General features: G+C 36.8%; 5 protein-coding genes and 2 pseudogenes across 12 annotated transcripts; 5 read left to right on the top strand and 2 right to left on the bottom strand.

The window, feature by feature from the left end:
- The first annotated feature begins 934 nt into the window (after window positions 1–934).
- Window positions 935–3,836, top strand: LOC104789912 (pentatricopeptide repeat-containing protein At2g01510, mitochondrial pseudogene; annotated as a pseudogene). Of its 5 annotated transcripts, none has more exons than XR_015560369.1 (3): window positions 1,057–1,327; window positions 1,431–3,048; window positions 3,383–3,836. The product of XR_015560369.1 is annotated as a pentatricopeptide repeat-containing protein At2g01510, mitochondrial pseudogene, transcript variant X5 (transcript). The 5 variants fall into 5 exon arrangements; XR_015560368.1 differs by having other exon boundaries at window positions 3,184–3,836; XR_015560366.1 differs by having other exon boundaries at window positions 935–3,048.
- A 1,554-nt stretch (window positions 3,837–5,390) lies between these two features.
- LOC104793811 (uncharacterized) lies at window positions 5,391–6,092 on the top strand. Its single transcript, XM_010520240.1, has one exon. It carries the CDS (start codon window positions 5,391–5,393, stop codon window positions 6,090–6,092), a length of 702 nt encoding a protein of 233 aa, XP_010518542.1.
- A 492-nt stretch (window positions 6,093–6,584) lies between these two features.
- LOC147942072 (uncharacterized) lies at window positions 6,585–8,575 on the top strand. Its single transcript, XM_087455505.1, has 3 exons — window positions 6,585–7,496; window positions 7,712–8,216; window positions 8,319–8,575. Exons 1-3 carry the CDS (start codon window positions 6,585–6,587, stop codon window positions 8,573–8,575), a joined length of 1,674 nt encoding a protein of 557 aa, XP_087311631.1.
- A 755-nt stretch (window positions 8,576–9,330) lies between these two features.
- Window positions 9,331–10,549, top strand: LOC104789910 (CLAVATA3/ESR (CLE)-related protein 16 pseudogene; annotated as a pseudogene). The gene has a single exon (XR_015560208.1). The product of XR_015560208.1 is annotated as a CLAVATA3/ESR (CLE)-related protein 16 pseudogene (transcript).
- Window positions 10,550–13,771: 3,222 nt separating this feature from the next.
- LOC104789909 (WUSCHEL-related homeobox 6-like) lies at window positions 13,772–15,394 on the top strand. Its single transcript, XM_010515571.2, has 4 exons — window positions 13,772–13,898; window positions 14,006–14,350; window positions 14,513–14,577; window positions 14,875–15,394. Exons 1-4 carry the CDS (start codon window positions 13,808–13,810, stop codon window positions 15,187–15,189), a joined length of 816 nt encoding a protein of 271 aa, XP_010513873.2. The 5' UTR covers window positions 13,772–13,807; the 3' UTR covers window positions 15,190–15,394.
- Window positions 15,395–16,401: 1,007 nt separating this feature from the next.
- On the bottom strand, window positions 16,402–18,727 carry LOC104789908 (phytanoyl-CoA dioxygenase). Its single transcript, XM_087455609.1, has 9 exons — window positions 18,484–18,727; window positions 18,250–18,374; window positions 18,095–18,155; window positions 17,797–17,865; window positions 17,586–17,704; window positions 17,167–17,314; window positions 16,943–17,087; window positions 16,747–16,833; window positions 16,402–16,650 (listed from the first exon to the last, which is right to left on the bottom strand). The coding sequence occupies exons 1-9, from the start codon at window positions 18,536–18,538 to the stop codon at window positions 16,605–16,607; spliced, it is 855 nt and encodes a 284-aa protein (XP_087311735.1). The 5' UTR covers window positions 18,539–18,727; the 3' UTR covers window positions 16,402–16,604.
- Window positions 18,728–20,602: 1,875 nt separating this feature from the next.
- LOC104789907 (protein ESMERALDA 1) lies at window positions 20,603–25,182 on the bottom strand. 2 transcript variants are annotated; one of them, XM_010515569.3, is made up of 10 exons: window positions 24,303–25,182; window positions 23,710–23,779; window positions 23,400–23,467; window positions 23,199–23,287; window positions 22,901–23,098; window positions 22,513–22,717; window positions 22,226–22,393; window positions 21,890–22,057; window positions 21,621–21,811; window positions 20,603–21,438 (listed from the first exon to the last, which is right to left on the bottom strand). In XM_010515569.3, exons 1-10 carry the CDS (start codon window positions 24,681–24,683, stop codon window positions 21,261–21,263), a joined length of 1,716 nt encoding a protein of 571 aa, XP_010513871.2. In that variant the 5' UTR covers window positions 24,684–25,182; the 3' UTR covers window positions 20,603–21,260. The 2 variants fall into 2 exon arrangements, with proteins under 2 accessions (XP_010513871.2, XP_087311732.1); XM_087455606.1 differs by having other exon boundaries at window positions 23,199–23,262.
- Between the last annotated feature and the right edge of the window lie 1,645 nt (window positions 25,183–26,827).

The following is a 26,827-nucleotide window of genomic DNA, read 5'->3' as shown; positions in this document are numbered from 1 at the left end:
ATCTATAACTTATATTTATGTTTGCTACATACTAGATTTTGAGATTTTTTTGTTTTGTCCTATTCCGTTTTCTATCAGAAATACAAAATTTATTCTATACATGGAATGTCCCATGTTGTGAATGTATTCTCTTATGAATGAGTATTTGGAAATGAGAATAGTACAAAATGGAAAAGGACAGGACAGAACGGAACACCATTATGGTCTCTCCTAAATATTTGTATTTGTCTTAAACAGGTTTTAGTCGTTTTTATCGATTTTATATCAAATTATAACATTTTACGAGATTAATAAAATTTAACCAACGACTAATCTGGTTCAGTTTGATAGTGGTCCGACTGTTGGATCATTCTGAGTTATAAAATATTGGTGAAATCATTATTATTTAAAATTTTCAAACAATAATAATTTAGATTGAAACCAAAAGAAAAATCAAACTAAATACTCAACTGATATGAGTTCGAATTTACATACTATATTAAATATATTTATATAAATATTATCTCACATGTAAGTGCGGGACTACATTCGTCATGCGATAGGAATTTGAGATCATGTATAATACATAACAAATATTATGTTCCTTCTCAAAATATTTATATTTGTATCAAACGGGCTTTAGTCGTTTCAGACGAGATTTAATCTTTGTGAACATGTTTATATTTGGTTTTATAGTTCATGTGTTTAATGAATATCTAATGGACCATTAATGAGGTTAAGGTTTTATTTTGGTATGATCCTTAGGTCATTCTGAAATTTAAATTACTGATGAAACCATCATTATTTCATAAATTTAAACCAAAAAATTTGTATAAAAAAAGTTATTTACAAACATAACCCTGCACGTATGTACGGGTCCGAATCTAGTTGTGAATCATTGAAGAACAAAAAACAAAAAAAAGAAAAAGAAGGCGAAGAAGAGAAATGATTTATTATATTTTTTTGGCACTGTTGGGCTTACTTTATTGGGCCTTTTCTTGAAAACATTGGGCTTTAAAAAAATTCAGAGACAGAGGGGACTGCATATTTAAGATGTAGTGTACGAAAAAATCAGACGATCACGACAAGAAGAGAAAGAGATGCTTGCGAAACAAACGCCATTAACAAAACAAATGCTCTCCGAGCTTCTACGAGCAAGTTGTTCAAAACCGAGGCAGCTTAAGAAGATCCATGCGATTGTACTGAGGACAGGTTTCTGTGAAAAGAACAGCCTCTTAACCCAGCTGTTAGAGAATCTTGTGCTTATGGGTGACATGTGTTACGCACGCCACCTGTTCGACGAAATGCACAAGCCAAGGATCTTCCTTTGGAACACTCTTTTTAAAGGGTACGTTAAGAACCAGATCCCTTCTGAAACTGTCTTACTTTATAAGAAAATGCGTGATCTTGGTGTCCGTCCTGATGAGTTCACTTACCCGTTTGTGGTGAAGGCGATCTCCCAGCTGGGGGTTTTGCCCTGTGGATCTGCCCTTCATGCCCATGTTGTCAAAAATGGTTTTGAGTGTCTTGGGATCTTTGCAACTGAGTTGGTGATGATGTACATGAAGTTTGGTGAGTTGAGCTCAGCGGGGTTCTTGTTTGAGTCAATGCAAGTCAAAGATTTAGTGGCTTGGAATGCGTTTATTGCTGTTTGTGTTCAGACTGGAAACTCCGCTATAGCTCTTGAGTATTACCACAAGATGTGTGCGGATGGAGTTCAGATTGATTCTTTTACTGTCGTGAGTATGCTCTCTGCTTGTGGTCAGCTAGGCTCTTTAGAGGTCGGAGAAGAAATTTATGATCGTGCAAGAAAAGAAGAGATTGATTGTAACATAATAGTCGAAAATGCTAGGCTTGATATGCACTTGAAGTGTGGTAACACCGAAGCTGCGAGGGTATTGTTCGACGAAATGAAACAAAGGAATGTGGTTTCATGGAGCACAATGATCGTAGGTTATGCAATGAATGGAGATAGTGGAGAAGCCTTGGCATTGTTCACTATGATGCGAAACGAGGGACTCAGACCTAACTACGTGACATTTCTCGGGGTCCTCTCTGCTTGTAGCCATGCTGGACTAGTGAACGAAGGAAAAAGTTATTTCAGTCTCATGGTTCGATCGAATGATAAGAATCTTGAGCCGAGAAAAGAGCATTATGCATGTATGGTTGACCTCTTGGGACGCTCTGGTCTTCTAGATGAGGCTTATGAATTTATCAAAAAGATGCCAGTGGAACCAGACACCGGTATCTGGGGAGCTTTGTTGGGTGCTTGTGCGGTTCATCGTGATATGATATTGGGGCAGAAAGTGGCAGACGTACTTGTAGAAACAGCTCCTGATATTGGTTCATACCACGTACTACTGTCTAATATCTATGCAGCTGCTGGTAAATGGGATTGTGTTGACAAAGTAAGGAGTAAAATGAGGAAGCTGGGCACCAAAAAGATTGCTGCTTACAGTTCCGTTGAGTTTGATGGTAAAGTTTATTTTTTCAATAGAGGAGACAAATCACATCCGCAATCAAAGGCGATATATGAGAAATTAGATGAAATCTTGAAGAAGATAAGGAACATGGGGTATGTTCCTGAGACGGGATCGGTGTTTCATGATGTGGAAATGGAGGAAAAAGAGTCTTCTCTCAGTCATCACAGTGAGAAGCTCGCTATTGCATTTGGACTCATTATTGGGAGAGCGCGACATCCTATACGGGTTATGAAGAACTTGAGAACCTGTGATGATTGCCACGTTTTTTCCAAGTTTGTTTCCAGGCTTACTTCGACAGAGATCATCATGAGAGACAAGAACAGGTCTCACCACTTCAGGAATGGTGTATGCTCTTGCAGAGAGTTCTGGTGACTTCACTTACTGATGTTCTGATTATTAAGAGGGAACTGATTTGGAATTTATCTGATGCTGTGGAATAGATTCAGAAGACGAGTTGATGATGCAAAGCCAAGTTATTGATCCATTAAACTTTGTAGATGGCAACAAATCTTGAAGCTTATGCCTTATTGTTTCATTTTCTGCATCAGTCAGAGAAGCCTGAAACAGAGAGACGCTATTGAATAAGGTAGCTATATGTCAATCTGTACATATTAATTACTCATCATTAATGCTTGTTTGATCTTTTAATTTCTCATTAATTATATAGATCTTTCCCTGCCTAACGGTTTTTGCCAATTAATGGGTTTTGTATCTTTCTTAGTATATTCCAGATCTTGTATTGTAATCTCAAGTGATGTAAAAATTAGCTGAAATTGAACTACTTTCATACCTTTTTGTCAGGAGATTAAGAAGGGTAAAAAAATGTGTGAATTCGAATTCAATGTTAATGTCAGTCATTAGATGGCTATTGACACTGGTCAAAAACTGAGTTTGCCTTTGTTTATGGTTTTCTCTGAGAGTTGAAAAGCAGGGACATGGAAGAAGCAAGAAATAGAAAAAAGTTCTCGTGAAAGACAAAGAGGGATGGAGACAAAACAGAGAACAGAGGTTATCTCACTTGTCGTCAAGACATTCGACGCAGAAAGACTCTGCAACAACGGATTTTTCTCATTGATAATATTCTGAATAACACGTGCCAAAAACAAAGTGGATAACAAACACCTGTCAACTATTCAGAGGCTCCACGTATCGTAGAGAGAGAGTTTCTGAGACGCGTGTACGGAATTTTCGAAATGGAGTTTCTGGATCTTAGATCCCAGATCCAAGTTTCCTTCACCATCTTCTCTCCTTTTCTTCACTTGTTTGCTTCGGATCCGCAATAGATTCGTGTAGATCTAACTTCTCTTGTTTCTTTCTCAAAGACATGTATTCTGGTTTTGCTTCTTTTCAAATATCTGCTAATTTTCTTCTAAATATTTTCTAGTTTATGCTAAGGTTCAGGATTCTAGCAATTGGTTTAAGCCTATCAAAATCATGGATGATAAGAATGACCATTTCAAGTCGCTTCTCTTAGATTTCATTTTCTGGGTTCTCCAAAATGTTGATAAATCAGTCTTTTTAACAGAGGTTTTGCCTAAAGGTGTTTATACTTTGGCACATATTTGTGGTTCCCAATTTTTCATCTCCCATTATGGGAAGCACTTTACTCAAACTTTATTGTTGCTCGTTTCTGGTGTTGACTATGTGTGTCTCGCGTCTCTGCTCGGACTGGTTTACTCTCAAACCTCCATGGCATTCTTGCAAGATCTGGCAGTTGATACCAAAGATCCGGTAATTGAGTCTCAACATCCGGTGGTTAACTCCCAAGACCTAGTGGCTGATTCTCAAGATCCGTTGTTTAGCGCTCAAGATCCTGTAGTTGGAATACCTTGTTTTGTCAGGCATATATTCCCACCGCTCCGTATGTGTTCTATCGCGTCGGGAAGGATTTTTACTTTCCACGGGTTACCTTTCAAACCGGTGAGAACTTCTTACGGCGACGTCAACCACGTCTCCGCTGGCTTCTTCCGCTGTGCACATCTTGCAACAGATCTAGAGAAGCTCCTTTCCGCCACTGCTCAACCATGGAGTTCCAGCGTTGGTCAGGCAGCTAGCAGTCGATGGCGTTATCCCTCCTTTGTGACCAAGATAGACCTAGAAAGTGTTACAGGCCTAAAGCTTGTTCGGCCCACCAGATCTTTTTATTTCTACGATTGGTCCATTAGCTTGCTGATGTGGATTCTCTTTGGATATGAAAAGAGATTGTTATTTAGGCCCAACTATGAAATCCAAATTATAACAACTTCCCTCGATTTTATTGAGGTGCTAAGATTCTGGAAACTTAAGATTACTCAAAGAAACGATAGTACGGTGGGGTTTAATACTCCCTCCGGAAATAGTTTATGAGGACCATGGAATTGTCAGGGGGCGAGAGCTAAAGAAACTTCTTGTCGACTGAGAGAGATGTGTTGCATGTACTCTCCAGGTTTTATGTTTTTATTCGAGACTAAGAATAATAAAACATTTCTGTAAACTTTGCAAGTTGAGATAGGATTTGATAATCTCCAAACTGTTGAGCCTGATAGCACTAGTGAAAGCTTAGCTCTTTTCTATTCAAAGGACTATCCAGTTAAGTTCTTGTTGTTAGATGATCGATTGATCGACATCGAAACTATCATTAATGGAAACCGAGTTTTTATGACTTTTATCTACGGTGATCCTATCCCCGCAAATCGCGAATATGTGTGGGAAAGATTAATGCGTATTGGAGTTGCTCGATCTGAAGCTTGGTTTATTATTGGAGATTTCAATAAAATAATAGGAAATCATGAGAAAAGAAGAGGAAAAAAAAGGTCAGAACCCTCTTTTCTACCTTTCCGTGCTACGATTGATTCATGTGGATTAATCGATTTTCCTTTCCAAGGGAATCAATTTTCTTGGATTGGTCAACGGTCAAATGGTAAGATTTGTTGTCGTCTGGATAGAGCCATGGGAAACGAAGAGTGGCACAATATTTGTTCCCACACTAATGTGGAGTATTTGAAGATGTGGGGTTCAGACCATCGTCCTCTCCTCGCATTGATACTAACACGTCCAAAGAAGTTTTTGAGAAGGTTTATGTTTGACAAGAGGTGGATTGATAAGCCAGGCCTCAAAGAGGCGGTGTTGAACGGATGGGGTGGTGATGATATTTACGTCGAACGATCCATCATGAAAAAAATCCAAAATTGCAAACGAAGTATCTCCATTTGGAAGAAAAATAACCAAACAAATTCGGAAAAGCTGATTAAAAACCTCCAAGAAAAGATTGATGAGACCTACGAAGATGATGAAGCATCGTCGGAGACTCTCCTCAATCTAAAATGGCAGCTCTGTGAGGCCTACAGGGAAGAGGAAGCATACTGGCACCAAAAAAGTAGAGAACTTTGGTTTGCAGAAGGAGATAAAAACACAAAATTCTTTCATGCTTCCACAAAACAAAAGAGGGCAAGGAACAAGATCATTGACATCCTTAATCACCTCGAAGTATGGGTTGATACAGAAGAAGGAATAGAAAAAGTATCGGTGGAGTACTTCAGCAACCTCTTTTCATCCTCGAATGCGAGCGATCCTACAGTGGCCATTAAGGATGTTCCTACTTTGGTCACACTTGCTATGAACGAGCATCTCATGAAAGAGATTCTCAGATGAGGAAATCAAACGAGCATTGTTCTCCCTGAATCCGGAAAAGGCTCCAGGTCCAGATGGGATGACTGCATTGTTCTTTCAAAAATTTTGGGAAACCATAAAAGGCGATCTCACTAAGATGGTGAAGAATTTTTTTAGCTCTGGAATCTTTGATGGCAATCTAAATGAGACAAATATATGTTTAATCCCGAAAGGAGAACGACCTCGTAAAATGTCAAGATTTCGCCCTTTTAGCTTGTGTAATGTGAGCTATAAGGTGATCTCAAAAATTCTGAGATTACGTCTCAAGAAGTTTCTGCCGGAACTTATATCTGAGACCCAATCTGCCTTTGTGTCAGGAAGATTAATCACATATAATATACTCATTGCTCAAGAAAACTTCCATGCCCTCCGTTCCAATCAGGCCAACCGGAGAAAATTTATGGCAATAAAAACGGACATGAGTAAAGCATATGATAGGGTGGAATGGAATTTCTTAAAAACTTTGATGGAAAAATGGGATTTGATCAAAAATGGGTGGGTTGGATAATGCAATGCATTACTTCCGTCTCCTACCGTATTTTGATCAATGGAGATCCCAAGGGACGGATTAGGCCAACACGTGGGATTCGTCAGGGGGACCCAATCTCTCCATACCTATTTATACTTTGTACTGAGGCCTTAATTGCTCAGATTAGGAACGCAGAAAGAGAGGGAAAGATCCAAGGTTTACGTATTTCGAACGCAAGCCCACTTGTTTCCCACTTACTTTTTGCAGACGACAGTTTATTCTTCTGTAGAGCCGTTCCTCATCAATGCAAAGAAATTATCGATATGATCCGCTTTTATGGCGAGGCGTCTGGACAAGAAATTAACTTCTCCAAATCCTCCATCATGTTTAGAACCGAGGTCCCGTCCCATATACGTCAAGAGATCAAATCTATTGTTGGGATATCACAAGAAGGAGGCATGAGTACATACTTGGGTCTCCCTGAGAAGATTCATGGATCAAAGGCAAAAGTCTTTGCATTCGTGAGGGATAGACTCCATAAGAAGGTAAACTTATGGACTTCAAAATCTCTATCCAAGGGAGGCAAGGAAGTCGTGATCAAATCAGTGGCGCAAGCAATTCCGACATATGTAATGTCGTGTTTTCTCTTACCAAAAGCTATATGCTCAAAATTAACTATCGCGATAGCCAATTTCCGGTGGAGCAATAAAGCAGACAGTAAAGGACTACATTGGATATCATGGGAGCAAATGTGCACTCAACTTTTGGAAGGTGGGCTAGGCTTTAGAACACTAGAAGAATTTAATCTTGCCTTTTTGGCAAAGCAACTATGGAGATTGCTGAGATATCCAGATTCCCTTCTTAGCCGAGTTCTAAAAGGGAGATACTTTCGATATTGTAATCCATTAGAGATACAAGTATCAAATCGACCTTCATATGGTTGGAGGAGTATGTTGGCAGCAAAGCATGTTCTTTCGTACGAAATTCGTAAGACCATAAGCTCGGGTTTTAATACGTGCATCTGGACTGAACTATGGATCCCAGATATGCCAGCACGGCCACCCCAAAGTTTAAATAATGAGAGAAATCCCTTGATTTGTGTTAACACCTTGATAGATTTTAACACAAAAAGTGGAAAATTGAACGTCTTTGGGAACTCTTCCCCCCGAAAGAAATTACCTTTATTTTGGGGATCAAACTGAGCTTGAATGCCTCGAGGGACGGTTATTCTTGGACTCTGACAAAGTCTGGAAATTATACCGTTAAATCTGGATATGAAGCCGCGAGAGCTATCTCTCGCCCTGCTGGTGACCTCCCTTCTCAGGGACCTAGTGTTACGACACTTAAGGCGCAAGCATGGAAGTTAAAAACATCACGGAAGCTTAAGCATTTCGTGTGGCAATGTGTGACTGGGTGCTTGGCAACATGTCAACGCCTGCATTATCGCCATATTGGTAGAGATAAAGTTTGTCCTAGATGTGGAGCGGAGGAAGAAACTATAAACCATATGCTATTTGAATGCCCCCCAGCCCGTCAAGTATGGGCTTTATCGAAAATCCCCTCCCATCCTATCGTGTTCCCTTCATCTTCCCTATATAGCAACCTCGATTTTCTATATGGGCGTGGTAACAACTCTGGTGCAACTGATCAAAACTTGAGAACGTTCCCGTGGATGATGTGGTACATTTGGAAGGGAAGAAATAAGAAAGTGTTTGAAAATATCTCTGAATATCCGCAAGATACACTGGAGAAAGCTATCCAAGAAGAAGAAGTTTGGAGAAGAGCAAATAACAGAGACTTAGCACCAGCGGTAGTAGAAGCAAGCATACCTACGATCCCAATTCCTCAAGAATCTCTTGTATGGTTTATAAATGAATCTTGGCATACAGAGGTGGATAGGAGTGGGCATGGATGGATTGCATCTATCGGTGATAGAATCCTACACATGGGACTAAAAGGATCGCGCAGAAGCTTATCCCATTGCATGCAGAGTTAGATACCCTTATTTGGGCTATGGAGTGTTTATTAGCGTTGGACTTGGATAAAGCTCTTTTTGTTACGAATTGTTCAGAACTCCTAAGGATGACGTCTAATATCGAGGATTGGCCGACCTTTTCATCAGAATTGAAGGACTTTATTCATTTAAGAGATAGATTTGCTAGTTTTAGTATTACATATATTTCCCGAAAGGATAATATCCGTGCCGATAAACTTGTGAAATGTGCAAGAGCACGAGGTTTCTGTTTTTCCTATGTAAGCTTGTCGGTACCTAATTGGTTCTCTCTCGAATAGAGTCATCTCCAATAACTTAATATATGGGGTTTGATCGTCAAAAAAAAAAAAAAAAAAGACTCCGCAACAACTGCATCTTTTGGGGTTCAAAATTTAGCAAAACTAAGGTAATCCTCCATTAAAAGCACAACTTGCTTTAACTAGTAAAAAACTTTTTACATTAACCATCAATTTGATTTCACCAGTCAAAATACCATTCTCTCTATTCTCTCTCCTCTCTCCTCTCAGAAAACATAAATTCGTTTTCTTATTTCCCGGGGACAACGGCTATTAATACTGAACTGTCCACTGCACCATCTCCAAGCAACATGGCAGTATTGTAATTTTTCGTTTATAGATAAAAATTAAAAAAGAAAAAGAAATTTAAGAAGAGAGAACAATCAAAGCATTGGAGGAGGTTAGATAAAAATAAAAATAAGTTTCACAAGTTAAAAAAATCTTGAGTATAGTACAGATGTGAGAAGGTTCTCCCAGGAATCAAGGGTCAAGATCGTTTGATAAGACCCATAAGATAATGAACAACTGAGAAATTAAAATAAACAAACACAGAGAAAGCTAAATCCATAAAATAAGAAAAATCTTTCATTTCATCTTCCCCTCTTTCTACTTCTTTCTTTCTTTCTTTCTTTCTTTCTCATTATCCAAAGAGACTCAGACAAAGTTTTTTGTTACTTAGACTTCACTCAAACCAAAAGAAAGTGTTTTGTCTTTTGGGTTTTATCTTCTTACCACCGATGCTCAAAATTACTCACTTTCTTTTCAAGAAATTATTATTATAATCTACTCAAAACCCATTTTTTTCTCATCAATTTGTCGAATCCAAAACCTGCTCTGCACTTCCAGACACAGACAAAGAGGAAATAAATTTCTGTCACGAGTAAACAGAGAGAGAGAGAGATACAAACTCAGATTACTCTGTTTTCACAACCTCTTCATGGGCTTCTAAAAAAGCTTCTCTTTCAAACCAGCCATGGAGACTTGTATAGGAACCGAGCAAGACAACAGAAGAAGTAGAAGAAGACGACGAAGAAGAGGACTCACAACAACTTCCACAGTGTTCTTTTGGGGAATCTTGATATTTGCTCGTTTTGGTTTGTCTTCCTCAGCTCTATCTCCTGATCAATACCGTCACCAGCCCTACCCATCCGCACCACCGAGAAAGGCTGGTCCTTTCCATGAAACAACGTCGTCGTTTCGAGCTCCAAAAGCCTCATCAGTGTCGTTCACGGGTCCACGTCGAGAAGAAGAGAACAGAGATGACGTTTATAAAGACGACAAGAGATTAGTTCACACAGGTCCAAATCCTCTTCACAACTGAAAATCTAATGAACCACACGTGTCTGGTCTCTCTTCGACCTCCAACAAATTGCCTTGAGATTCTTCGATCCTTCTCTCTGCTTCGAAACGTATGAAAAACAAAAAAAAAGATCTCTTCAGCTACTTTTTTTTTTGGTACGTAGTTTTTGTAGTTTTAATTTTTTTTTTTTTTTTTTGGTTGTTGTTGTTTTAGTAAGTATGAGAATGAGATATGGATCATTATCCTTAGCCTTTGTCTAATCTGAGGGCTAAGAGTTAATGATCTTGTTTCTCAGTTGTTGTAACTCTTTTGCTTCAATGGCTTACCATCAAGAAGACCTTCAAGATCCATATGAATTAGTCAAAGTAGTTTTTGTGTTTATTTTAATTAGATCAGTATTTTGGAATTTGTTAAATTTCTTCTTTAAAAAAAAAAGAGTGTATTAGAAGAAGGATTTAAAAAAGGGTTGAAGATTCGAATGCATGGATTTCTTCGAAGATCATGTTCTATGCAGAAAAAGAAGGTTGTCTTTTTGTGATAACTGTTTAATTATTGTTATTTAACCCATATAGTATATTTATGTTTTTTTAGATCGATGTTGAATGGGTCCAAAGACTAATCGTATACTACATACTGTATATAAAAAAAAAACAATTGTAGTATATTTTCTATTATAATAATGTTTAATTTTAGATATATATGAACATGGAAGATGTTGAGTGTTGACTCCTCTTTCGCTCCTGAAAAAAGGAGAACCAAAAACTTGGTATTTGGTGAAACTCACGGCATTATGACTAGTATTTAATTGTAATGATGAGCTCAATTGTTTTGGAATTGTTTTAGAAGTGAGAATATGAATATGGTATAGGCTATAGTTGAAAAATACATAAATATTTGTAGGTGGTACATAAATATTTAAATATTCAGTAGAGCTCCTGGTAAAATACATAAATATTTAAGCATTCTGGTAAAAAAATTTTTTTAAACGATCTTGGGAGTAAATTCAGTCGTCTAATCATATATAATACCCTTTTTACAGTCAAAATTGCATGAACAGAACATGAATTTAAACATTGTACATCAATATTATCGAAATGTAGTCCATATAGTATATCGTTGAGAGGTTTCATTGATACAAAAGTTTAAAATAAAATAAAATGAAAGCATATGATAAAATCGGCTAAATGATTATTGTGACGTGGGAGAAAGAAACTATTTATGACAGTAGGCCATTTGACGGTTTAGCTTTAATAATTTTGGTTTCATTTGAATGTGTTTGATGAACTTAATGCATACGGTTCTCTCGATGGGGATGCCTGTCCCCAAGGACCTAAAAGGACCTCCTCACCTTCTATAATAAGTTTTCTCTCTTTTTGAGAACTTCTATATTTATATACGTACAAACATAATTAATGCTCATTTGAATACTACTTTTACTATTCACTCACGGGTTAATTTTTCTATTTTGTTAAGGTTTGTGACTTAAATACAGAATTTTCTAGCACAACCGAATTAAATACCAAATGGTTTAGGCAAAACTAAACGTTGATCTTCGTCCATTTTTTTTTTTAATATTTGATCATTATTATGATATCATATGTATTTACATTGTTTAGAAAATAAGACATACATGAAAGTGTATATATAATTACTAAATGCAAATTTGTTGCTGAAGATTATGACTCTTTATGTGTAAAATAATTTTATTTTGGGTCCATTTTGGTTAAAGAGGAATATCCTCAGAGAAAGAGAGGTTGTTGCATGTGGAATGAATGTTTTGCACAGTGGAGGGGTAGCCATAAATGGTGAGATTTAAGGAGCTCTACTGGATTATTCAACTATCCCACATTCCCATCTCCATCATTTTTTTTTTCTTCTAACAAAAGTTTTGGAAATTTATTCTTGAATTCAATTTTATATGGCTGGGCTGAAAACGAGTCATTGGGCTATAATAACTAGGTTCCATCCATTCTACTTCCAGTTTGAAACCCATCCGTTAAACTATAGGATGTCAAACCTTTTTCATTAAATCTTTCCCTAGCTTACTTTGGCCTAAACCTAATACACTAAACCTAAACCAGCATTGTTAAACGATATCAATACTATAATTTACAAAATCACTAATGGATATCTTACTTTAGGTCGTGTGCTGCAGCCTAAAACGAAAGTTATTTTTCTTTCGTTGAGCTCAATTAGAAGAATTACCAGTATAACTCGTTAAACACATTTTTAGTGTATAGTATTATTAACTTGTAACATTATGGTGTATCATGTTTACTCGGTTACTCCCTTCCTTCTGCTTTTGCAGATTATATACATCTTAATACAATGTGTGCATAAAGATTTTGGTTTATCATTTATCCCAAAATAATAAAATAATTTGGGTTTATCTATAAAACACGTACAGGACTTTTGGAAAAGTATGGTAGACCCAACAATGAATCTATTTGTAGCCTTTTGATCTCTCTTGCCAGTATCGTGCCTCATGTGTATTGAAAATGGTATTTGCCTAAGATCACAAAATAGTAAAAAATTGTAAAGCCACACATATCTTTTTAGTTTGGTTATGTATTTAGGTTTGAATATTTGTTTACGCTTTTTATTTTAAAATTTCATGATATATATATATTTTTTAATTCATCTTATTTCATATTTTTAAATCTTTTAATGTATTAATAGAATATTATATAATGTATTAGATGTTTGAAAGTAAAATGAAAAATTACATAAAAGTTGAAAAATTGTATTAAAATTTTATATATTAAATGACCGCACCCCGATTCTCAATCCTCACACAGGATCCAAGGGAACGATCTCACTAGAATCCTATAATTCTAACGACGCAACCGGCGTAAAAATCGCTCCTTACAAAAACTCTCAAGCCAATAACTCATTCTTTTTCCCGTCCATCTCCAAACAATCCTATTTCTCATCCCATACAAGAGAGAACCCACAACTCTCTCCTCTTCTTCTAAGATATGAGATTGCTCAAGCAGGAACGCCTAAACAGATAGAGGCGTCTTCCTTTTTCTATAGAACTTAAGGGTTTCTCGAAAATCACTAAACCGCACAAAATTGGAGAACAAACCAAACTGGCGCCCCATTGGTGTCGGCCGACACTAAACTCCAAAATCGAAACTCGGTTCACGGGCATTATAACCTTTCACTCATTACTAATTTTGTATAATTCTATATTATATTCTTTTTCTTTCATATAAACCAAAAATTTCATACTTGTTATTTTTATATAAATTTATATTCAATTTCAAAAATTCAAATCCTGATATAGAAAAAAATACTAGATTTTTCGTTAATAAAAAATATTAATTTAAATTAACTTTTAAAACAATAAATATGATGTAAAAATCTAAAAGGGTAAAAGAAAAAAAAAACAAATAATTGCAACTTTTTCTCTCTGTTAACTCTCATCGTCTCACGTCACCACTCCTCATTTTTTATCATGTGCATGTGTCTTTTATAAGGTCAGTTTAGTTACTACATTTTCATTTTTAATATGCTATATTCTTCATCTGTTTTTTTAGACGGGCTATACGGCAAATTCGCCCTTTACATATCCACCTAAACCTTCCCGGAATTAAAAGTGATTAGGGGCAAAGTTTGTGTTTCTAGATAGCAAGCATGGGATACGTCTCCGACAACAACCTCGTCAACTATTTCCCCCTCTCTACTAATACTACTACTCAACCTCATCATCTTCTTATCACACACTGTACCAAAACCCCTACTAGCTACCTCCTTACTTACATATAGAGACTTAGCTCAAAGTCAATGTGTATATCTTCTTTGGTTGTTAACACTCATAATTTTTTTTTTCAGGCGAGATTAACGGCAACGATCACCATCAGCTCGTCCCTGCATCCTCAGGAGAACACGACGACGGTAAAAGTAACATTTCTGTAGCGGCGACGACGTCGAGATGGAATCCAACACCCGAGCAGATCACGACGCTAGAAGAGGTTTACAGGAACGGAACACGGACGCCGACGACAGAACAGATCCAAAAGATAGCATCCAAGCTCCGTAAATATGGCAGAATCGAAGGGAAGAATGTGTTCTATTGGTTTCAAAATCATAAGGCTAGACAAAAACGACGCCGTCGTGAAGGAGTTGCTACTAACAATGTTCGTGAACCACATCAAGACGTCAAGGAGTCATCATCAGGTACTATATAGATTTTTAGGATAAACAGTTTTGATTGGGGGTCAAATTAACGGTATACAACTAAAGCTAATGTTTGTCTGCTTAGAATTTGATGGAAAATTACTTATAAGTCGTTGTGCATGCTAGTTGAGGAGAGGAGTTATATAACGTGGCAATTAACAGGTGGTTATCGAGTTGATCGGACAAAGAGCTGCTTATCTTTTCCACAAACAGACCCACAGCCACAGGTATCTTATTAATTTTATTTAGGTTTATATTAATGTATAATGTATATGTGATTATGTGTATATATGCAAACAAATAAACACGTTTTAGGCTACCAAAAAGAAAAAAAAACATAAATGTAAATATGTATGGGAGGTTGGGGAAGACAAGTAATGGATGCAGAGAGCAATACAATTAGGGGGAAAAAAGATGTTAGCTTTTAATCCCATCTCGGCTAAATATTTATCATTGACTTAAATTTCAAATATATTTGTTAATTATCTTGAGAAGAGTTATATTGTTTTGTAATTTCTGCCCAGCGTGAACTAGTTCCGGCGAGTTACAAAAAAGACGACAATGCTAATAATGAAGATCATGGGAGGACAAAAGAATCAGAGAGGCCATCGGAGGATGGTAAAGACATCACGTGGAGGAATCTTGTTACTTCGTCGTCGGTAACTCAAGAAGAACCAGGAGAAGAAGTTGAAACGAGGGAAATCCGAACTTTAAATCTCTTCCCGGTTCTGGAGAACCAAGAGAAAACCAGCTGGTTTAAAGAGAAGAAGAATGCGAATGCAAACCAAGCGTGTTGCAACTACTGTTTCTACTACGAGTTCTTGCCTCTGAAGAACTGAAACCAAAACCCATGCATGTGTGAGTAATAAATAAGACTAGAAGGATTTAATGAAGTTTTATTTGTTGTTTTGTCCGAAAATGGTAAGTGATGTGTTCTTCTTAGATGGACGAGGAGAGTTTGAAAGATGGAGACGTTTAGTAAATGTTGGAAGGGTTTGAAGATTATTATTGTTATGACTTATTACCTAAATGTGAAGTTGGACCATGTTGGGGACTTTGGGGTTTGGAGCCTCAACTATCTATCTATATATATGTCTTAAAGTGAGAAAGTGAAACCTTCGATGGTTCCTTGTCTATGTAAGGAATATATATATATATATATATATATATATATATATATATATATATATATATATATTAAAAAGATGTTTTCTAACATATTCACATGCTTTCTCATCTTCTTTTCTTCTTACACGGCAATTGATACGGGACTCTCTGAGAGAGACATTCGATGCTGACATTGCACTGTGTTTAGAATTCCTTTAGAATTTTTCAGTGAATTTAGCAAATGTGCGATTTATTATCAAAAGAGTGCGTACCGTTGGGGAAACTAGACTGACATTCGAGTTTTGATGGAATGAAGACAAAAAGGTCTTTAATGTTTTCCCATTTCTCATTTGTTTTCTGAATTTAATACAAACAAAAGAATCGACCAATACAATTTAATCATAGATATGTGTTTAAAATCAAACAAGAGATGCTCCAAAGGTCTTAATCACATAAATGTATATATATATTAACGTTTCATAATGTCTATAGTTTCCGAGGGTTCTTGTGCAAAATCCTGACTTAATAATAATCTACGAGAAACAGAACATTGATTGAGCCATCTTTAGTACTCTTAAGATAATGAATGTAATAATGGTGTTGAAATTTTTTCTTTTTGAGACAGAGGATGAAGAACACTTCCTAAAGACAACTACACAAAGCAATTATCATCACTTTGCCCATAACTCTTTAATTGACTCTATTGTTTCTGCACCTAAAAGATCTGTCTCACGTTTTCTTTTTTGCCCTGGTACAATTACAGTAGGACAGGGATAGTTTTGTCCCATTCCTCCAATCACATTAACATTTCGCACAAATTTTTAATTAAAAGCTGTATCCAATGGTCACTCTTTCCTCTACATACAAGTCTCAAAATGTTTACGCGTCCTAACTTCTTCTTATGACTTTCGTCAATGTTTAATTACTGTGAATGTAAAGAAACATCAAGTAACCCCTGTCACACTTTATTGACCACTGAGTTTGGTTATCTAAAGACAAAACTACAGAGACCAAAGCAGAAACAAATTGTATTTCAACAAACAAATGACACAAGAAGGCCCTTTTAGCCATGTTCTTATTACTTTCATAGTTCTCACAAGAAATTTGATAAACAGCAACTCCAATGTTTTTCCACGTCTAGCTTGAATCAAGGAAGAACATAGAGAGGCTCCGGCATTAATTCTCTTTGTATCCTAGCATTAGCATATGATTGAATTGTAAACATTCCACGGCCATCAAAGGAGGAAAAGACTTGGTATGAATTGAACAAAGCTTGAATCTTTACTTACCAGTTGTCTTTTGCCCATTTACATCCATCAGATTCTACTACATGTAAGCTATAAGCATGTCTTGACTTCGGGGATAGATTCTCGAAACTGCATACAGAAAGTCCACATTACAAACAGTACACATCATGATTTTTTCAGAGCTCAACAAAATCTAAACTATGAGTAAGCTACATCTTGTATACAAGATGAAATTTACCTTTGATGAATTAGATCACCATGAATGGCAATCAACGAGCCTGCTTTCATTTCAATAGGCACAAAATCTTTCTGCTCGTAAGATGGGGATGGCTGATCAAAGGTTACACCATTTCCCCCCCGGATAAACCTTCTAACTAGACCATCTGAAACGAAGCAGCGTAAGAAAAAAGAATGTCTAGATAAGCGAAAGAACACGTATAAAGAGAGGTGAAAAAAACCCACTCTTGTGAGATCCAGGAATAGCCCAAAGACAACCATTAACTTTTGTAGAATCTTCTAAAGCAATCCAGAGACCAGTACAACTCTGTGGATCCGTGTACACAAAAGAATTATCTTGGTGCGGCACAACTTCGCCTCCAATTCCAGGTTGCTAGTAAAATCAATTGTCCAAATCATAAGATTGCATAGTGAAAAAATTTCCACAAAGTACGAAACAGAAGCTAAAAAACTCAATGTTTCAAAAGAGGTAAGAATACTATCTAGAACATTTGCATATTATATGAGAATCACAGTTCCTAATTCTTAACAGCAATCAACATACAGTGTGAACACATCGATTTACAGCAGTCAGACAATTCCATTGATCAAAGTTTTAAAAGATACAAAAAAAGAAACAAAAAAAAAAAAAAGTTTAGATGTACCTTGAAAATGTACATAGACTGCATGACTACTGGTCTCTTGTAACCTAAGGATGATACCAAACTTGAAAAATTTGACGAATATGTGAATTCCTTATACAATGGGTCAAGCTCGTGCAGTGCTGCAAAAACAACAAAAAAATTCAGCATATGTGAGCCATTCTTTCTCTACGCAGCACGAAAGGAAAAGTAATAAAGCGAAAAGATGAGATACCATGTCCAACTTTGTTAATAGAAAGCTCTTTGGGTTGCTTCAATAACCCATCATCACCAAAAGCTTTTTCTGAGATAAAAAAACACAAGACAAGACTATTTTAGCTTATAGATGGATTATTATAACAAAAAAAAAAAACTAAACGATCAATTAAGGATATCCTCCTAGAAAATTGCATCCTATCCTAACCAAGTTATATTACAAAGATCGGAAAAAAAAAACAGAGTATTTGCAAAGATAACATCAACATAAAAAAAAAAAAGTGGCAAGAAGAGAAGATCATTAGGGATTGATTTACCTTCAAAGAAGAAGGAGATTTTCTCAGCGCTCTCAAAGAAGTAATTATCGGTTGTATGCTTCTGCAATACCATTAAGATTTAAGTAAGTAAAATCTTGATGATTGGATTCAAAAACTTTGGTATATATAGTAGAGAGATAGTTTCTTTTAAAAACCTGATTTTTAGTGGAGAAAATAGAGGAGGAAACAGAACAATCAAACTGAGTGAGCAACTCATCCATCCTCTTCCTTAAGCCTCTAATCTCATCCTCACTCGCGAACGATTCGATTACCAAATACCCTTTTTATTGAAATTAACAACAACAAATCATTCAGTTTCTTCACTCAGATTTCAGAGTTTACGACGCAAAGTTGAAATGAAAAAAAATTAACAGAAAACAAAACCAAACCTTGCGAGTGAAAAAGCTCGAGCTGATCTGGAGTCAAGCTTCCGGTGATTCCCATAACGCGGTGGTTGGTTCTTCGGTACAGATTGATTGATTTCGCCGCGAAAGTGATTTCGTTTTGTTTTTTTGTTTGTGTGGGAAAACGAATTTTTATCTGATAAACACAAACAAAAAAAAAAAAAAAAAAAAAAAAAAAATCCTTTTTATCCAAATATCTCTATGAGACCTTTTTCTTTGCCCAACCCACGCGTGGGTGTCATTTCCACGTTCATTATATGGACGACTCTCCCACGCGCCTGTGTAGCGCGCGTACAGCAGTTTGCTAAAAAGGACAACAAGAGTTAAAAACTTACACGTTTGCTTAAACCAAGTTTAAACCAAGAGTATCAATCTTTTTAACCGTCGTAGCAACTGGCCCTTCGTATTAATGGGCCAATAGAATGGGCTTCGTCTGAAATTTTGCAAACCTTTATATAATAAAACCTTGGTGTCAATTGTTCTATTTCGTTCTAGATTATAAATAAAAGCTTTCCCGAGTTTGATTTTTTTTTTTTTTTTTCTCTCGTTAGGTTTTTGAATACGATGAATAATAACCCTACGCGGGGGCAGGCTAGTGCTTTAACATCGGTGTTTTGGGACATCAATCTGTGTCCGGTTCCCAATGACTTTGATCCTCGTCGGGTCCGTCCGTGTATTAAACGGTTTTTGGAGAATCTTGGTTACTCTGGTCCTGTCACCATCACCGCTGCTGGCGTTCTAACAAACGTCCCTACAGAGATCCTTAGTGGAGTCTTTTCCAGTGGAATCTCTCTCACTAACGTCCCCTACCGTATATATTTTCTCATCCTCCTCTTTCCCTTATGTACACAGCAGTGATATATATATATTATTTCTTTCCTCTTAAATTAAAGTCTTCTGAAACAAACAGGTTATGGTTCTTATGACACTAGCGATGTTATTTTTGCGTTTACCGAGGAAAATCCACCTTCTTCATCTAATATAATGGTCATATCCGATCCGAAAATCTTCACTGGTGTTTCTAACGTCCTAAATATGACGGGATACCACCTTATTGAGCCATGTCCCTTTGGTTCTCTTCAAAGCCTCCTTCTTGAGCAAGAAGGTGTGTGTATTGTCTCGCACCTGATGAGGAAACAGTTGAATCTACCTTATGGGATTGCTTAGTATGCTGCCGTGATCCTCCTGGACATGTCTTTGAGAATTTCCTCACGCATCTCCATGGTGAAGAACATCAACAGATGGTATAATCAAGCCAAATCTATTTTGATTGTCTTTTTACACAAGTAGTTTCTAGTTTTGACCCCATGTACGTGCATATTTTTTTTTTTTAAGCAGGTTTCGGACTTATTGCCTTTAAATAACAATATATAATGCTGTTCAACGTCTGCCTCCCATTGATGAAAATCTAGTGAAAGGAACTCTCATGGTGAGGATGCAACCAAAGTCATAGTTTTAATATCTGATAACGTTAAGATTTCTTCTAACATTTTGGTTTGTTTGCTTAAACTTGACCCCCTTGAAAACCTCGTACCACAAAGTTTCTAGCTCTTTTTCTGCTCGTAACTTTATTTGCCTAAATTGTTTTGTTTTTGTTTTCAATCAGACGTGGGACTGGTTCCCTCCGGTTGCAGTGAGATGGGTGAATCTGCCTGCTTTGTTTGAAAAAATCTCCACCATTTCTCTAGTAGAGCACACAGACGGAAGGTAATCAATCATCCTACTATACAAACCGGACGGACTTGCTGTATTAATAACAGTCTTTGTCAATTTTTGAGTCAAAACAACCTCTAAGTTAACCTTTCTCACTTGTAGTTTTGTTGCCTAAATTTTGACCCCTTTGTACATTTGTTTTTCAAGCAGATGTTGGACTTTTTGCCTAGAAAAGCTCGGTTTTCCCGTCAGGAGGATGCTTCTTACCATGGTGGCAAATCAAGCAAAGGCAAGAAACGGAGGGTGTGAACAAGAGGAAAAGGAAGAGGAATAATAAGAAGAAGGCCCTTGGTGTTGATTCTTCTCTAAGGCCTTTGGTATCATCTTTATAACGTGGTAGCAAACTACCAACATAATCACTTCTTTAGAACACGACTCATAGGAGCACAAATTTTATATACGAAAGAATCAAATCAATATTGAAAATAATTTTCTCAAAGAAACACAAGATTCACCTCTAAAGAATCATAAGAATATGATGAAATAAATTAAACCCCTATTTCAAAGAATTAAAAAAAAGAAAAGAAAAAAGAAAAAGAAGACACTGAGAGTCTCTCTAACCAAATCAATATACAAAACTTTTCGGGCAGCTTCTCCTGTCCTTTCTCTACATATCTCCTAACACAAAAGACTCTTTTTGACGCCTGCGTTTACAAAATGTACAAAACGCAAACGCTTCAAACCGCAAAACACCACCCCTAAAACCAAAACAAAAAAAAATAACCAAAATCCAAACGCTGTCCTATTTTCTTTGCTCAGCAACAGCTAAGGGAATGCGTTATAACTTCAATTTCGTCTCTCCTGTTAGATACGTCAGCTTCAATGTGTTAAAAGTATCAAACAATGTTGTGGCTGTTACTCCTCCGCCAACCTTCCTGGAGATATAAATAGACGACTCCAAGACCCCTCCCTCCATACGTTGTCCCCCTACAATTCTGGGCAGGCTGAGTCTCTTAGTCCTGTCTCATTTGAAAGAATTACAATTACAAGGAATGAACACACGGCCTTTAGCAGAGGATTCTGGAAGGCCTATAATCAATAGTGTGATTTCAGGTGGCAGGGGATGGTCTGGATGGTCTGGAATCTTGGCTTGTTGTTTTGTTCCTACGGGACATGCAGTCAGGGCAAGGAAACGTGTAAATGGAGTCATTAGGTCGTTTTAGCTCAAACCCCTTTGAGTCACTATGAGACCTCATGTTTAGCATCTGACGTTTAAAACTCCGCCATCTTCACCAAAAAAAAAAAAAGACAAACAGAAACAGCGTTTCAGCAATAAGAGATGACACAGCAGCAACAAGGTTTTAGATTTGCAGATGAGTGCAAACACACAATGCTCAGGAGAAACATTGGTATTGTATGTGGAGCTTCAGTAGGGTTTACTGAAGATGTAGAGTAGAAGAAATAAGTACCCGATGTTGGGATTGTCAAAGAGGATTGCTAACTTTCGCTTGTCCGGTCTTATGGTCTTGGAATGTCCTCCAAACAAATATCTCCTATGACCCATGAGGAAATGAGGAAAGTTTCCACCTTGTGTGGTCACAAATACCTCACTGTGGAGACAGACCGTGTAATCTATTGCAGCCATTCTGGACGAAAAGTTCTAAACACAGTCTCAAGTCAGATATATTATTCACCACGAGATATATACTCCAGAACAAACACCAGGGAAGAAGCAAACCTTATATGGAGCAAGTTCCTCCTCTGATGCAAGCATCTCCTTAGTTTGTAAATTTGGGAACATCTCTAGTAGTGGGGCCATAGTTCTATTCGCATCATATATCTCACCAGATGCAAGGTAAATATATGTGCTTTTGTTGAAACCCATTCCTCTAAGCATTAAACCTACCTGAAGAGTTAATATGAAATGTATAAGCCAAACAGAACAAGTCACACTATTACTCGCAAGGGTTTGCAGAACTATTCTGATGGATGATTAACTAATGAGATATCCGAGGCTGCATATATATTGTAGATAGTAGAAGCAGTGTCCAGAATCAAGCGAATGGATACGTACCTCTAAAGGAGTTAAAGGGCATTTTCCATTTTGCCTGATAGCACCAGGTCGTATAACACGGCCTTGTTTTGTGAACTTTCCTTTCCATCCTCGTTCTCTTGCTGCGACCATATCTTGTTTTTCTTGGTTCCCACCATCAAATATACAACAGGAGAAAGCTACCATGTCCTGCAACATGTAGATTTAGATTCTTAAATCTCTCACCTCAGACACAAAGCTCACCATTCAAAAATTTACAGCCATGACAGTGGCGATTTTTTAGATCTCTCTCTTTACATGGAACAAACCTCTTCAAAACGCAGATGTACAGAAACGTACTTTGCGCCGTGGTTTGCACTTTGCTCTTTCATTCTCTTCACCAGAGTTTCTCCTAGGGTCAGTATGAGGTTCGAAAATCTCAGGGCTTCGTAATTAGCCAAACATCTAAGCCTCTGGACAGCTTGAGGAGCATCAAATGAAAGTCTATTTGCAAATGGGGATATTCGTATAATCCTGTGCCATGCAAAGATAACGGCTCTTCAATGACAAGTACTAAACAGATCCAAAACATATCTTCCAATAAAAAAGGTAATTTACTATATCATGTTACGAACAAAGCGTTTTTAACTCTACCAACAATGCGTAATCAACTTTACCACATGATAACAATCTTCTACAGAGCAATGTGTAACTTACTTCTCCTCAAGTAGCTTCGGCAAGATCGAGTCTCGATAATATTGAATAGGTGACCATGCTTTAACTCTGAAGTTGTAGACATTTGTCATGTTATAGTCAAAACGCTCCATTAGATATTCAGGAATTGTATCGACCACCCGCACATCATTTGCTAAGGTATTGACAAAGAATTCTTCATCATAGATGTCCCCAAATTTACTGAAAGAAAACCCTCTGTCAGAAAGCAGTCTACAAAAGATGGCTTTGATTTGAACAAACAACGGCAAGACCAGATTTTCAAAAGAAAGCAATCTAAAACCTTGGATCTCTCCATATGCTGTGGTAGTGAAAGTTGGGAATTATTAGAGTTGCATTAAGATAGCCTGCCACAGCAACCGCATTGCATATCTAAGCATAACATGGTAGAAATAAGTCAATAGCTTTGACAAAAACAAGATTGCTAGAATGATTGAGCTAAATGCATAGATTTCATGTATCATGAAAAGATCAACAAACCCACCGATGTCCGCTGCTGATTCAAGCCTCCGTTCGCCTCGACATATATGAAACCATTTGACTCGGGCAAGTCTACAATTGTAAACAAAAAAAGCAGATATCCAATTAATCAATTATGATCCAAAGAACAGGCTAAATCTGAGCTCCAGGCAAAATTTTTCAGACTGTACAGAACAGTTTACTCTTGTATATTAAACTCAATAGCCCAATCTAAATCAAGGTAGGGACATTTGGACAAGAAATGCTTCATAAACATAGAAGCTTACTGCTTGTGAGAAGCATAAGTATAAAGAATTACAAAAATAATGTGATACCTCCAGTGGACTTGTTCACGTAAGGCTTCCATTCCCCACCTTTATAGGAATGTTTCCAAATGGTTGATATCTGAGAATGATTTACAATTCCAATGATGATAAATCTAAAAAATAATAGCAAAGCAACTATACTAAGATTGTCAACACATCACTCAAACAGGCGAAACAGAACCAATGTAGCAATCGTGATATATGGAGGTATCTATCTATTCACGAAAATCTCCCAATCTAACACTAGTTTCAAGGGTAGGGAAGATAACCAATACGAACCTAGAAATTAAGGGAAAACTTCAGGTCAATGCTCTTTGTGTCCTTATACTTATAAGTCAATAGAGAAACATGTTTATCCAAGAGTAAACTAAGGAGAACCATCACCATTATCCAATCTTATGAGCTTGAATTCCTCTAGAACAAGTTCAATCACTAAATCCGAAACACCAATTTTTAGCTTAAGAGAGCAACGAGTCAATCTCATGTCGTGATCCAATGATTCAGAGCAAATTGCTAAGGATTTACTAAAAAAATCAAAGGAAGAAGCAGAGAATGACAATGTATAATGTAAAAGATGGGAGCTGAAAGAGAAGAACACTGACCGCATCAGCGGTGGAATTATCGGCGTCCATCTCAGGGCGGAGCTTAGCGTAAACCTGGGGGCTTTTGTAAACGGATCCAGGGGGAGGTCGACGCTGGATGATCGGGACAACATCGAAGGAGACGGTTCCCATGTAAAGGAGCATACAAGAGATGTAGATGAGAGGAGCGAACAGGAAAATTCCCTGACGACGGAGAAGAACCGATAAGAGGATCCAGGACAGGCGATGGGCGAGGGTACGACTTGGCTGAACCGTAGGAAATCTAGTACCGGCGGCGGCGGCTTTAGAACGGCCGTGACGGTAACGAGGAGAACGGCGAGGAGACGCCGGAGGAGACGGAGTAGTGTGGCCGCTTCCAGGCAGCCGATTCTTGGCTAGCATTTGAGAAACCAAATCGACAGATCTCAATCCCTCGTATCTTTTGTCAACGCCTTTTTTACATCATCATCATTAGTTCCTCATATCTCCGGCGGCGGCGGCGGCGGGAGGTCGTAAAAACAAGTGAGGCGGCGATGTAAATCCCCACGGCGGAGACGGCGGTTGTGTGAGAGAGATTTAAACGCCGGGAAGCGAGAGATTGAGAGAGTGTGTATCTAAAGGGGAGCTTTTTTTTTGTGTGTTCCTGTTGAGCGGTGGAGGAGACGAAGCGTGATCAGTCACATGCCCACCATTACCCCCTTTTCTTCTCTTCCTTTGCCTTTTAGTTTTTCTCTCTGTCTTTCTTTGTTTTTTTTTTATTTATATATTTTTTCCCTTTGTGTTAGATTTCAAATTTTAATTTAATATTACGAAACGATATATATAGATATATTCTGGATCAAGAGATTTAGCTTAATCTCCATTTTTTAAATATATATACTAGAAAAGTATAAAAGTCATTACATTTTTTTAGTACCTGCACTAATTAATTAATTTATATAGGATGTTTGTGACTTGTTTGTTTTACGTTTTGATTTTATTCGTATAAAGATATGGAAAATATCCAACAAGAAAACTCAACATTTTCTATTGTCATGTTTCGGAAGGAACATTATATATTCAGAAATATATATATATATATATATATATTTTGTATATCTTCTCGTTACAGTTAAGCTAATCTACAATTGTTAATTATCTATTTCTACTACAAAATAAATAGAAATCAACTATTAAATGTCTACACTCATATTGCAGGATATATTTACATCAATATTTTCTGAATTTGATAGATATAATTTATTAATCGTTGAAAAAAACAGTATATTATAAATATTTCAAATGAAAAAAGAAAAAAACATCTTTATCATCTACGTATTATTCGAATAATAATCGTTGTATTTGAAACATCATCAATTAATATATGATGACAATTTACTAGTATAAAAATTATTAAATTAAACAACTCTAAGAAGACAAAGCCAACACGACAAGCAATGTTGATTCCATGCTCTCTATTTATAGCTAATCTTGAAACGGCACGTGCTTTGGTAAAGAATTAGTGTGTAATTATTTTTGATGACAACATTATAATTTTCCAAAGCATGATTGCTTCCTAACACAATGCAATCACATATTTTGGAACAATAATTTTTCTACAAGTATTTTAAAATGTTGACTGGTGATGTCTCATAATAAGATTTAGATCTCCACTTGTGGATGACACCATCCGATCCCCACGTAACTATACCAAAAAAAATATTTAAATAAAGCTTAATCTGTAGTTAAGTGGAAATTTGTTGTTAAGTTTGTGACTTATACATGTGTAAATAAATTATTTAAAAGTAAAAAAAAAAGTGAATGCTGGTTGTTTTGGAAATACATAGGAGAGTTCATTATAATCATGTGAGTTTTACTAGAAATTAGCTTTGGCTGTGGCTGTGTTGCATGTGCAACTGAGATGGAGAGAGAGAGAGAGAGAGAGAGAGAGAGAGAGAGAGAGAGAGAGAGAGAGAGAGAGAGAGAGAGAGAGAGAGAGAGAGAGTGAGAGAGAGAGTGAGAGAGAGAGAGAGAGAGAGTGAGAGAGAGAGAGAGTGGTTGGCAACAGCGACGACATTATTTATTTTTACCACATAAAAAAGAAAAGATTCCCAAATTTAGCAAGATACTATATAGGTATGCCATTTTCTTTTGGTTTTAGGACATATAAATTTTGTTTTTTCAATTGAGTAATACCATGACACTTGCAAGTTGCAACTAAAACTCTGTCTGTGTTCTGTAATTTTCTTCGTAGTTATATATATGCAAACAATTCGACGATGATGTTTCGACATCTTACACTATCAGTTAAATCGATCATGTCATCTGTTTTGTTTCAAACATATACTTTGTAATCAGCCGTGTAGTAGAGTTTTTTTTTTAGCTTGTTATATATATACGCACAAAATACAAAAAAGAAAATGACAAGACAAGGATTAGACATTAAGATAAAGACAGATATAAATACCAAAATCCAATAAGGGGGAGAAATGATGAGAAACAACAAAAGTTTTCAATCAAAGTTAATTAGTCGATGGGTAAAATTATTCTTCCTCTGAACACAAAAC

Source organism: Camelina sativa, chromosome 6 (genome assembly GCF_030686135.1).
Source record: "Camelina sativa cultivar CO46 ecotype springtype chromosome 6, ASM3068613v1".
Classification (NCBI taxonomy): Eukaryota; Viridiplantae; Streptophyta; class Magnoliopsida; order Brassicales; family Brassicaceae; genus Camelina; species Camelina sativa.
The sequence above is the reverse complement of the archived record's forward strand: the minus strand, read 5'-3'. Positions and strand labels throughout refer to the sequence as shown.